This window comes from Cololabis saira, chromosome 16 (assembly GCF_033807715.1).
Source record: "Cololabis saira isolate AMF1-May2022 chromosome 16, fColSai1.1, whole genome shotgun sequence".
NCBI classification, from domain to species: Eukaryota; Metazoa; Chordata; class Actinopteri; order Beloniformes; family Belonidae; genus Cololabis; species Cololabis saira.
Genome location: NC_084602.1, coordinates 40789736 through 40802874, shown reverse-complemented (window position 1 = coordinate 40802874; position 13139 = coordinate 40789736). Strand labels below are relative to the sequence as shown.

The window sequence follows — 13139 nt, the reverse complement described above, 5'->3', positions numbered from 1 at the left end:
GAGTTCTCACTCCTGACAGAAAGATTTTGTCTCCATCGTTATAGTTGTGGACTTTGAGCGGTGGGTGTGTCCGTTGGAAAGATGGAGTGTGTCAGAAAGATTTTGTCTCCATCGTTATAGTTGTGGACTTTGAGCGGTGGGTGTGTCCGTTGGAAAGATGGAGTGTGTCAGAAAGATTTTGTCTCCATCGTTATAGTTGTGGACTTTGAGCGGTGGGTGTGTCCGTTGGAAAGATGGAGTGTGTGAGCATTATTTATGAAAAACTCCAGAGTCAGTGGCAACAGGAGTGGGAGGGAGATAGTAGAGGGAGGAAGCTAAATAACATCCAACCATCAGTGCAGCCTAGTTAGTGCAAGAGTGACCATGCAAAGAGTGGACGACATCAAGATGACACAGCGACAGCCTGAATTATGGTTCTGCGTCAACCCAACGCAGAACACACACCGTCACCGTGACGCCGTCGTGAACCTTCGGACTTCTCCGTCACTCCATTTTCCCGCGGTGCAGTTCCCCCCGCGACCGCTAATTCGAAATCTTTTCCTGAATGGTTTTTCCGACTTTTTCCGGTCACAGTGAATCAAAGAGTTAAGGACAACTATTGTGCAAAAAAACAAAACAAAAAATCGCACATACCCAAAGAAAAGAGCGATGAAAGTTCACGACTGCTTCGAACCGGAAACCGGAAATTTTCTATGCAGAACCATAACTCAAGCTTTAGGCTGGGGCATTGTGCTCTGGCAAGTGGGCTAGTATTGGTGGGGAAGCATCCTGACGGCAAGTGTCAGAGTTGCGGAGCACTGGAATCTGTCATGCATGTAATGATGCACTGTCCTTACGCTGAGCAAAGAAGGGAAGGGTTTTTAGCATTATTGATCAGGGATGGGTTTTAAGAGCTTTTCTCTCCCAGATGTGCTGCTGGGTAAAGGGCTGGAGCAGAGAGAGAGAGGCTGCTGAGAAGGTCGTTCACTTTCTTAGATCTACTGAATAATATAGACCAGTGTGCAGAGTTGGGTAGTAACGAGTTACATTTACCCTGTTACATTTACTTGAGTAGGTTTTGGGAAATTTTGTACTTTCAGGAGTAGTTTTGAATCACTCTTACTCCACTACATTAGGTTAGGTTACGCAGCGACGCACACCGTACGTTGCGTGTCGCCGCGTACCCTACGCCGGCAGCTACGCCATCGATTTAAAGCGGAACCATAAATCAGGCTTTAGTCAGAGCGAGAGAGAGAGGGGTCCGCCAGGCTCTACATGTGACAATAGCCCCTTTCACACAGAGATTCCGCAATATTGGTGTAAAGAAGTCCTGCCAATACGCCGCCTTTGTTGGTTCACACAGAACCATACAACGCCGGCATAACGCCGCTCCCGTCTGTAAATTCACACAGCATGCCGGCGTTCCGCAATCAGAGGCGTGACGACAGCGTCAGCGTCTAGTGGCATGCCGGCATGCCGGCTGTGTCATTCACACAGACCCCGTTTCGTCTCTGTGACGGCTCTGTGACTACCTCCGCTGCCGGCTTATTGGTGGGGCCACTTGGCCCCCCCATTCCGCCTCCGTGACTTTCACACAGAACAGCGAGGCGGCTTAAAGGCGCAACGTTCCCGCCTCGAACTGGCTGTGTGAAAGGGGCTTTTGTTTCACCAATCAAACGTGTCTGTGCCGTGTAGTCTCGTCACGTGACCATATTGAACCTCAGTCGGCGGGACAGGATTGTCTACAGATCAAATTAATCAAAAACACTCATCAGCAACGCAGACCGTGCAGACGCAGAAGAAAAGCAACAGCCCTGGCCTCACATTAAAAGCATGTTCACTTTAAAAACGGTGGGAAACACCAGCAACAGTATGCAGTGTCTTCATTGTTTGTCTTAATTTATTTTTTTATTTATTCTGTAATTTTATTTTTATAATTTATTAAAGTACTTGAATTTACTTTAAGATTATATTAATTTAAGCTATTTTTTATCAATTTTATTTTATTGATTTTATTTGAAGATGATTATTTTGTACTTTTGTCTGTTTGAATGGTTGTGTTAAAAAAATAAATCAGACGTTACTCAACAGTTACTCAGTACTTGAGTAGTTTTTTCACCAAGTACTTTTTTACTTTTACTCAAGTAATTGTTTGGATGACTACTTTTTACTTCTACTTGAGTCCTATTATTCTGAAGTAACAGTACTTTTACTTGAGTACAATTTTTGGCTCCTCTACCAGCTCTGCCAGTGTGACCAGAGCTGTAATGACACAAAGAAACCAGTGCGAGGCAGCAATCCACTAAACCGTCCCTATTCTGCCGGGAATCTAAAGAAGAAGAAGAAGATTGTCAATAAAGTTTTATTTAAAGCAGCAGCAGGAACAGAAGCGGCTGCAGGAAACATGTCGGCTGCTGACGGCCGGCCGGTGGAGAGACTCCATCTACCCCCGGGCTGGAGACTCGTCCCCCCGGGGGAGGAGCACCGAGATCCCCGCAGGGGGAGAGGACCGAGCCCGGGGACAGACCCGACCCGGGACCCGACCAGGGACCCGACCACTCTCCGGGTAAGAGAGGAGATTAGTGCTGATTAGTGCTGATTAGGGGGGGAAACAGCCGTTTAAAGTGTAAATCATCAGGGATAAAGACCCACCAGCACCCCGGGGTGTCGTGTTTAAATAATAATGATTAAATAACCAGCAGAACCCGCTCAGAAATGGGAAGATTTAGTGTTAGAGGAAGTTTCCGGGAACATGACAGTAATCTGGAACTAAAGCATCACGTGATGAAATAAGAGTCACGTGATCATATCAGCATCAATATCAGGATCAGAATCATCTTTATTTGCCAAGTTGAGCCCGACAAGGAATTTGACTATTTATTTTGGTTATTTCGCCACTGTACCCAGATTTAAAAGTAGCAAACAGTAAATAAACAAATGTGGCACTTATTAACATTTATACAATTAAAAAAGTGAAAGGTTCAGCAGAATGAGGTAGATATGATTATTGTTGGAAGGTGCAATTACAGCATATGATTGTGTTATTATAATTACTGTAATTATTGTATATTATTGTATGTATGTGAGTATAATTACAGTTTATAATAATAATAATAATAATAATACAGTTATTTAGCAGTGTGAGTACAGTGTGTGAATATTTATAAATAGGCCTATGGGTTAAATGATCAGTGAATGGGACTAGAATTAAATAAGTTTACACTTCTTCCTACTCCTTTTTGCACATGTAAATTAAGATACCAAGTGTTAAAGGATGAAATTCTTTGTTTTGTTTTCTTATGTACAAAATGTAATCATATCAAAGTTCCTCTCACGTGATGGTATCAGGATCCATATGATCCCCATTTATCCCTGAATCCCAGACTAATTAAGCCCAAATGAAGTTGTTCTGACTTTAACAGCCGTCTGGAGCTGAAGGGGGGCCGGAACAGGAAGTGGATTCATGACGCCTCACTCCTGTTGATGTAAACATCAGTGAGATCAGTTTATTCTATTCCCCGAGTGGAGACGAGCTCCAGAAAATACAATTATAAACACTTTACGGTGAGATACGTGTGACTGAAACACCACAGACTGCAGGAGTAGAGAGTAGAGATGAATCAGAGGAATCAAGTCTTACCGGGTATTTTACAGCCTTTACTTCATTACTGTGTAGATTATTTTAGATAAAATCAAATCACTAATATGGTTTGACATTTGTTGATGTTTTTGCTCCACAGATCACAAGTTTGTCTAAATTAAAACATCATCACATGTCAGATATTAAGTCTTTGCAGGACAGTTTTTTCTTTTAACTTTGTTACAATGTTATTGAGTTTAAATCAGAGAATGAAGATCATAGTTAGTTAGTTGGAGACGTTGCTGCTGGTCTAGAGAGTTAGTGTTATTAAAACAGTTTTTTCAGCTGTTGCATGAATGATATGACTGTAGTTCTGCAACATATTAATACTAGGATTATATTGAGATTAAACAGCAAGTATTGCAGCTAATGATGCTGTAAGGACCAATCAGCTCCCAGAATGCTGATAGAACTGAAACAGAAACATCGTGGAGCAGAATTACCAAACAGATCCAGGGAGGAAACAGAGACGGAGGAAATCGGTTTTAGTTTTTCCAACATTCCATTTTTATTTTTTCCTTTTTCTGTGTTTTTCGGTTTTTAAATTTTTGAGAATTTGGTTTTTAGCATTTTATGCAAATATAACCCCAAAACAGTATATAAAGTAATGATAACTGAAAACTTTAATGTTTTCATACTTTTAAACATACTTAAAGGCAAAAACATGGCACCAATTATTCTCGTGTCCAACAAAACATTCCTTTTTTGGGCAAAAACAAAAAAATATCAAAAGTTATTTGTATGAAATAAATAACTAAGAAATTAATAACTAAAATATTCCTTTCAATATCAATTTAAAGTGCAAAAAAAGAGAAATTGCAACAGCTCAAAAGCGCATGTGTGAATTAAATGACGGGACTACTGGGATTAAAGTTCACTAAAATGTAATAATGAAAAAAAATCGATCTTTATTTATTTTATTTTTTTCCCCTTGTCTGCACACATATTAATGATTGATACCATGACGGTAGAAACCAAAAGTATATATATATGTGCATTATTACTATATTTAATATATATACATATATATACGCATACATATGCATACACATACATAAATATACACATACAAACCCAGTGATTTTTTTTTTTTTTTTTTGGGGGGAGGTGTGACCACATCCACTGCCAATCCAGGAAGCAGGAACACACGGAGACACACGTCAAGCACTGGAAATCTGCAACAAAAAACCACAAACAAAGCACGAAACCGGCACAGAGCCGACCAAAACAATAACAGCAATCGACCTAAATCTTGAGATCTGATCGCAGTCTGAGCTAAGCTATCGCTACCGCTACCTAAACCCAAAAACTAGAGAGCCAGCATGCAGGTGAACAAGCCAGTGTGTGTGTGTGTGTGTGTGTGTGTGTGTGTGTGTGTGTGTGTGTGTGTGTGTGTGTGTGTGTGTGTGTGTGTGTGTGTGTGTGTGTGTGTGTGTGTGTGTGTGTGTGTGTGTGTGTGTGTGTGTGTGTGTGTGTGTGTGTGTGTGTGTGTGTGTGTGATAAACCAAACAAAGCTCCACCTGAAGTGTATCTATAGTGGGGGAGGGGGGGGAGCAACCCCGCCACCCGCGAGACCAGAGGCCGACACGGAAGAGCCCGGAACCCAGGCCACCGGCAACCCCACAGAGGGGAGAAGTAGGAGGGAGGCAACCCACCGCCTGCGAGGCCCCCCCCCCCCCCCGGCGGGGCCCCCACGGCGCGGGAAGAAGCAGCCAGGGATCCCGCGGCGGCGAACCGCGACCCAGGCAATCCCCGGCCACCCGGTCCGGGCCAGACACGCGGCCAGGAGGCCCTCACCCTTGAGGCCAAAGACCCCCACCCGGCAGGGGGCCAGCCCGCCTGGATAGACAGAGCCGCCCCGGCCGCCGATGCGGGCAGGCGCACCCGCCCCCACGAAAGTGGCCCTCCAAGACCAGAGGGGCGCCCCGCCGCAGAGGCAGCGGGGGGGACCGGAGACGGGACCGGAGACGGGCCTGGAGAGAGGGAACCCCCCAGCAGGGCGACACCCGTGCAAGCCCGACAACGGAGGGCCCCAGACCCAGGCATCCCATTCATTCATCCATTCACCTATCCGATATCTATACTTATAATAATATGATATACTATCACAATAATAATAGTAATAATATTATTAATAACCATCTTTGTATAATATAATATTGATAAATTATTAAGTTTTGATGTCCTGCCAATGGAGGCTCAAATCCTCCATGGCAGGACCCTTCCATACCGCATTCTCACCGACACAGACATACAATCACGCACCGTTTCCCCCTCCCCGGGGGGGTCCAGCACCGCCAGAAGGCACCCCAGGCTGCATGGCGAGCCCCACCAGGCCCGGGCATCGCGACCCACCTATCCCAGGTCGGCGAGGGAACGCGGGTGATGTGGGACCCCCTCCCGCCCCTGGTGTTGAGTGCATGATTAATGCCATAAAAACAGGGAGGGGGAGGGCCAAGTATCGATTTGACACCGACCCCCCCCCCCCCTCCCGAACTACGTGTCCTTGTCAAATGTATTTATTAAGTGTTGAATGTGCAGTGTCTATTTTGCTGTTAAAACCGTGAGGCGGGGAGTGCCGGGCCACGCGGGACAGTGCCCCCCACGACCCGGACCCCCCGCCTCTTAGCCTATGTGCGTATGAATCATGTAGGGGGGGAAGGAGGGGGAGCGGAGGCCGAAGCCAGGAGGCAGGACCAGCAAAGCCGGCCCTGATAAGACACCCGCGCCCCCCCACCGGTCATCCAGTAGACGGGGGCCGGCCCTCCGAGCCGGGCCAGGGCCCCACCGTACCTCCACGGGCGCCCCCGGCGCCGCCGGAGCCCCCAGACGGAGGGGGAAACGGTCCAACATCCTCCCATTCATACTGACAACATAAGACATAGACACCTAGAAATGGTGCCACCCCACCGCCGTGCCCGCCCGTGCACCCCCCGGCAAGGGGAGACCCGATCCCCGGACCCGCCCCCCCCCCCCGAGGCCACCCCGGCGGACACCCCAAGGGTCACGGAGTCCCCACATCCGCAGGGGCACTCGGCCCCCCACCCAGCGACGGAGGACCAAGGCAGCAATGTCCCCCCAGCGCAGACAGCCACCCCCCACCCAGGCAGGGCCGGGCCCTCCGAGCGGGACCCCCACACCCACGGCCCAGCCCCCCCCGGGAGACCCGGAGACGCCCAAGCCACAGCCCCCCGCCCGAGCCCCCCCAGCCACCCCCCCCCCACCGCCATGAGGCAACCCCCCCCATAGGCCCCCAAGGCCCCCACCGGCCAGGGACAAATCGATCTTTAGACATACAAAGAAATATAAATATAATTTTGTTATATGTAATAATATTATAAAAATTATGTTATATTAGGATATTATATTATTATATGCTATTATAGTATTACATATATTACTTTATATTATATCGTGCTATATTATATCACTCTATATGATAATTATTTATTTATTTTTCAAATTAATATTCTTAATTTATTTATTTACTTTCATTATATTATTTACACACACACACACACACACACCTAGATACATATCATTGTAACTCGATGTCGTCTTTTGTTGTTGTTGTACTGTATGTTAATTAAAAAAAAGAAAAGAGAGCCACATACAACAATAAAAAAAAGACATACAAATCGATTTTTAGGAATTACCGTATTTTCGCGACTGTACGGGCGCCGTGTGGAGGCGGAGCCTCAGTTATGTGTGTCATTTCCGTATTTAACACACACACGGCGCACCGTATGAAAAGGTGTCGTCTACACACACGGCGCCGCCTTACAAGAACACACACACACACAAGCATACAAGTGTGCGGGCAGGCCCACCTCCTCCCCGCCCTCCGGGCAGGCCCACCTCCTCCCCGCCCGCCGGGCAGGCCCACCTCCTCCCCGCCCGCCGGGCAGGCCCTCTTCCTCCCCGCCCGCCGGGCAGGCCCACCTCCTCCCCGCCCGCTGGGCAGGCCCACCTCCTCCCTCCTCCTCCCCGCCCGCCGGGCAGGCCCACCTTCCTCCCCGCCCGCCCGCGGGGCAGGCCCACCTCCTCCCCGCCCGCCCGCGGGGCAGGCCCACCTCCTCCCCGTCCGCCGGGCAGGCCCACCTCCTCCCCGCCCGCCGGGCCCGCCCACCTTTTATTGAGAAACTGTGACAGGAAATGACCATGTAAGGATAGTCGGCAGTGTATAGACAGACAATGAACAGACGTTGGGGTTACAAAGACGCACATGTGACTTTTCAGTTAAAGAGCAACTAATCTGTGGTATGCAGAAACAAACAGACATCCTCAAAAAACACAAAGGGTCAAGGGGTCAACTAAAAACAGGAACTCTGTTGGGGATTTTGAATAGATGGTCCAACTGACAATGGGCCATTTACAAACCGGGAAGTCACCAGGCCAACCTTCATGGGGGTCTTGTGTCGTCGGATGGTCCAACTAACCCTTAGCAATGGGTCAGCTGTCAGTCGACCCCCCTGGCAGAACTCAGGAAGTGGCCTGTGATCTGCATGTGATAGTTTATAAGGACAAACTAGTTCAAAAGGGTTGATTAACCTCACAGGGTTGTGCGCGCCGCACATTTTGAAAAAAAAACAAGGCGTTTATATGCGCCTAATGGTCGCGAAAATACGGTAATATGAGAATCTATTTAGAATCGGAAAATCGATTTTTATTTTTTTTTTCTCAACACAGGCCTACGGGCGACTCGTCTCTCCGGTTTCTCTGACGGTTTCTCTGACGGTTTTTATCTGTGTTTTGTCTCCAGAGTTGTGTGATCCGGAACCCGCGAGGCCCCCCCGATGACGACCGGCGGCTGGGCAGGCACCCGCGTGGCCCCCCCGGGCCCTCGGCCCCCCCGCCCGGGCCCCCGGCCCCCCAGCTGGACGACATGGAGCGCATGGGGACTCTGTTCGGGATGATCAACAAGGGCCTGCGGGCCGTCGGCTTCAGCCAGATGTTGTTCGGGGACCGGACGGTGGAGCCCGTCGTCATCGTCTTCTTCTGGACGCTGCTCTGGTTCCTGGGGATCCAGGCCCTGGGGCTGGTGGGGACGCTGTGCATCATCATCATCTACATCCAGAAGTGATGGGTCTGGGTCTGGGTCTGGACCTGGACCCGGACCTGGACCTGGGATCCACCCAGGACTGACCTTCATGTGGACACACGTCTCTGGGACTTAGTGTGAAGACCTGGTTTAGATCTGGAGGAGGAACCTGGTCCTCGGGGGCTAAAGTCCTGCAGGTTTTAGTCCTCGTTTCCACGTAGCAGAAACGCTGGTGTTTTCATTCGTTTTGGCCGTTCGTTTTCACGAAAACGAAGCTCAAAGTCTCTGTAGCTGCAAAAATCTAATGAGCTTTCTTTTAGGGCTGGGTGATATGGACCAAAAGTCATATCTGGATATTTTCTAGCTGAATGTTGATACTCGATATATATCGATATTTCTTCTGTGACATAATTGGCGTTTCCCCCAAAGCATTATAGCATAGCATCTCTGTTAGCATCTCTGTTAGCTTCTCTGTTAGCATCTCTGTTAGCATCTCTGTTAGCATCTCTGTTAGCATCTCTGTTAGCTTCATTTTTTCTGAGGCAAACCCTTAAAAAAACAGTCAGTTTTAATACAAACCTCGTGCCAAATGTCACACAGGTTCCTTTATTAACAGAGGTCTGCACAATATCAAAATGTATAAAACAAATGAAACAAAAATAAACTGCCTGCATATATAGAATAAAATGCTTCTTCAATAAAATAAAACAAATATCCCTTTCCTGCATAACAATTAAATTAAAATACACTGTGCAATTAATACAATGTAGACAGTAACAGGCAGACTTTTCCACTGAGGTTGACAGTTGTGCAAATAACAAAACATTTGTGCAAATCTCAAATAAAACATTCAAGTCAATTTGTCACAAAATAAGCTAGATCAAAATCATATATTTATATCAATATAAACGATATTGTCTCGTACCATATTGCGTTTGAAAATATATCCATATATATTAAAATCTGGATATATCGCCCAGCCCTACTTTCTTTCAACACATTCAGTCCATTCTTTCGTCTGGTTTTTCCACATGGAAAGACTTACGCAGTGTCAGACTCCCAGCTGTCCTTTAAATAAATCCAAAGAGCGTTGTGATTCACCGATGCCTAGACTTTATTGTAAAAATAACAAACTTTAAATAAAGATGCAATTAGAGTCCTTAAGTTTTAACAGAACAATATCTCCAATGTTGAAGTTCTGTCCATTTCTGCCTCTCTTGGCGTAGCAGACGTGTTCCTGTGTCCATTTATGCCAAAAAAGATCGGCCATGTACTGGACCTGTTTCCAGTTGGCGTAAAAAAATCATCATTTCTGAAAACTCCGGCCAAAGTGGAGATTTTTAAAAACTCTGTTTTCACGTTTGCTTGTAAACAGAGAGAAACGGACATTTATTCTTCAGAACGTCACATTATGAGACAGAAACGTCACCAGCATCACGAGCAGTGTTGGTCATATTACTTTGAAAAAGTAATTAATTACTGATTACTGAACCAAAAAAGTAATCCTGTTACTTTACTGATTACTTATTTTCAAAAGTAATTAGTTACATTACTAGTTACTTCGTTACTTTTCAAAAACATGATGCACAACCTGAATACACTTTACTGGAACAATATAAAACAATAGAACTTTCAGTTTAATTCTATTCTTTGTGCATATTCCACCATATAAAATTAAATGACAATAAGTAAATGAAACGGTCTATTTTTAAACTTGTTTTTATTATTTTCAGTCTTAAATTTATGCACATTGCATCAGGCAAAATACAGCTCTCTCTGACTTGAACTACAATCTAACCTGCGACAAGCTTCTTCAATTCAGCTGCACTAAGTCCCGTTGGTCTTAATCTAGTTTCACCTGTTTAGCAGCAGAGGGGCCACCGGCAGTTCTCCCTGGAGTCTGATGAGGCAGCCGGCGCTGCAGCCCCAGTGGGGGAGGAGGAATCCGAGCTTTCCTCCCACACAGACTTTACAGCGGACGAGAATGCTTTTATCACTTTTGACCGAGTCAAACTCAAAATAATGTCTGTAATTCCAGGCGTTAAACGCCGCATGCTCCTGCTCTCTCGCACTCCATGTCGTCTCTGGTTTACCACTGACTTTGCGCCGCTCATACGTCAGTATGAGCGGCGCAAAGTCATGAGATATTTTCACAAAACAAATATTGCATTTTAGTAACGCAGTAACGCAGCCTTCTTTCAGAAAAGTAAAGGTAATCTAATTACTGTTTTTGCAATTGTAATCCCTTACTTTACTTGTTACTTGAAAAAGGCAATCGGATTACAGTAACGCGTTACTTCTAACGCGTTTCTGCCCATCACTGGTCATGAGTGACACCTGTGGTTACAATTAGTTTGTAACCGTCAATATTTTCTTGTATTTGACCTTTTTTTTATTCTAACGTCACACTTAAAAGTAACTCCACTTCTCTGTCACTCCAAACCAAAGACTCGAAAGAGTATGCTGCAGTTTTAACACGAGCTCCTAGCTGGCTCGCCAATTATTATAATATATAATATAAAAATTACCACCAGGTGCAGGAACAGCTTCTTTCCCACAGCTGTCTCCCTGCTGAACTCTGACCCCCCCAGATGAACGGAATGCAGTTGGATGCTAACTGCATTCCGTTGCCCTGTACTTTTGACATGTGCAATGACACTTCTCTGTCTCTCCAAACCAAAGACTCTGGTTCATCTTGGAAGTAACTGGAAGTTACTCGTGTCATTTGTTGATGTTTTTTTCCAGGATTCTGATTGGCTAGCATGACTTTATCTTCTCGTTACACTGCCCCCTGTAGGTTTGGCTGCTCATAGCACCTTAACAGATATTTATGCAGGTTCCTGGAAATTATGGGATTTTTATAAACGTAGAGGGGAAAATATCAATTTTTTGTAAATACCTGCTATGTGGAAACGTGGCCTAAGTTGCTGCTTTGCATCCAAACCTGATTCTAATTAAGGTCTTCGTCACTTCATCACCAGGTCTCACTAGTCTGATAACGACCGTCGTTTGTATCCGGGTGTGTTGAAGGGAAACATCTAAACCTGCAGGACTGTTGTTTCTCCAGGACCAGGTTTTTCCTCCTCTGATCCAGACGGGCTGATCTGCAGCAGAGCTGCCCCTGCTGGGGTTCATTTCAAATAAAACACTCATTTGTTTCCTTAAATCAAATTCAACAAAGTTTCTTCTCAATTCCTGCGGTCAGACGTCCTCGTCCGTCCGACCGACAGGAACCAACATCTTCCAGCTCTTTAATGTTGAGTTTACAGCTAAAGCTGCTGTTACAGACAACAGTTTTTACCAAAGTCTGGTCAAACATGTCAAAGATCAGCTGACGAGGTTTCACTGTGTCAGAAAAACCTCAAATCCAGAACAAATATGGTGTTTTTGTAAGTGGGAGTAAAACATATCTTGATGCTAATGAGCACAAAGTGTTTCTAAAGGATCCTGGCTGGAAAAACACTGCAAAAACTCTAAATCTTACCAGGAATATTTGTCTTATTTCTAGTTAAAATGTCTCATTTTTAGTCAAAAAATCTCTTTACACTTAAAACAAGAGTCATTACCAGAAAAAAAATACTTATTTGACAATTTTCACCTGTTTCAAGTAAATATTCACTTGAAATAAGTAGGAAAATCTGCCAGTGGGACAAGATTTATCTTCTCATTACAAGCAAAAAAATCTTGTTCCACTGGCAGATTTTTCTACTTATTTTAAGTGAAAATCTACTTGAAACAGGTGAAAATTGTTGTTTCTTCCAGTGATGAGTCTCGTTTTAAGTGTAATGAGATTTTTTTACTAAAAATGAGACATTTTAACTAGAAATAAGACAAATATTCTGGTAAGATTTAGAGTTCTTCCACCGACACGTCTGTCGTGTCTGGACTCTGTTTCTCCGTCGTCTTTACATGAAAAGTTCAGTTTGTTTGTGCTGCAAATGTTTCTGATCAACTTCACTGGACTGACCGAACAAGGATCTGTTTGTTCCAATAACTTAAATAAAATCTGACGGCTACCGCCGAGATCTTCTGTTCAGGGTTCCTGCACGTTTTTCAAGGTCAAATTCAAGCACTTTCAAGGGTCATTTTCAGAATCTTCCAGCACCTTAATGCTGGGGTCAAATATCTACAGGAATAAATACAGGACTGTCTCAGAAAATTAGAATATTGTGATAAAGTCCTTTATTTTCTGTAATGCAATTTAAAAAAAAAAACATTGTCATACATTCTGGATTCATTACAAATCAACTGAAATATTGCAAGCCTTTTATTATTTTAATATTGCTGATCATGGTTTACAGTTTAAGAAAACTCAAATATCCTATCTCAAAAAATTAGAATATTCTGGGAATCTTAATCTTAAATCTTTGTTCCTCAAGCCCCATAATACGGTTTGACGTACATGCACGTAAATCTCTACACACCTGTATCATGTCGCAACTTAAAGAAAAGTCTCTTGGCGCCATGGCCGAAACCCAA

At 44.9% G+C, this 13139-nt stretch overlaps 1 protein-coding gene across 1 annotated transcript; it reads left to right on the top strand.

The window, feature by feature from the left end:
- Positions 1-2345: 2345 nt before the first annotated feature.
- fam241a (family with sequence similarity 241 member A) lies at positions 2346-12690 on the top strand. The gene is made up of 2 exons (XM_061744104.1): positions 2346-2545; positions 8382-12690. Exons 1-2 carry the CDS (start codon positions 2384-2386, stop codon positions 8700-8702), a joined length of 483 nt encoding a protein of 160 aa, XP_061600088.1. The 5' UTR covers positions 2346-2383; the 3' UTR covers positions 8703-12690.
- The last annotated feature ends 449 nt before the right edge of the window (positions 12691-13139 follow it).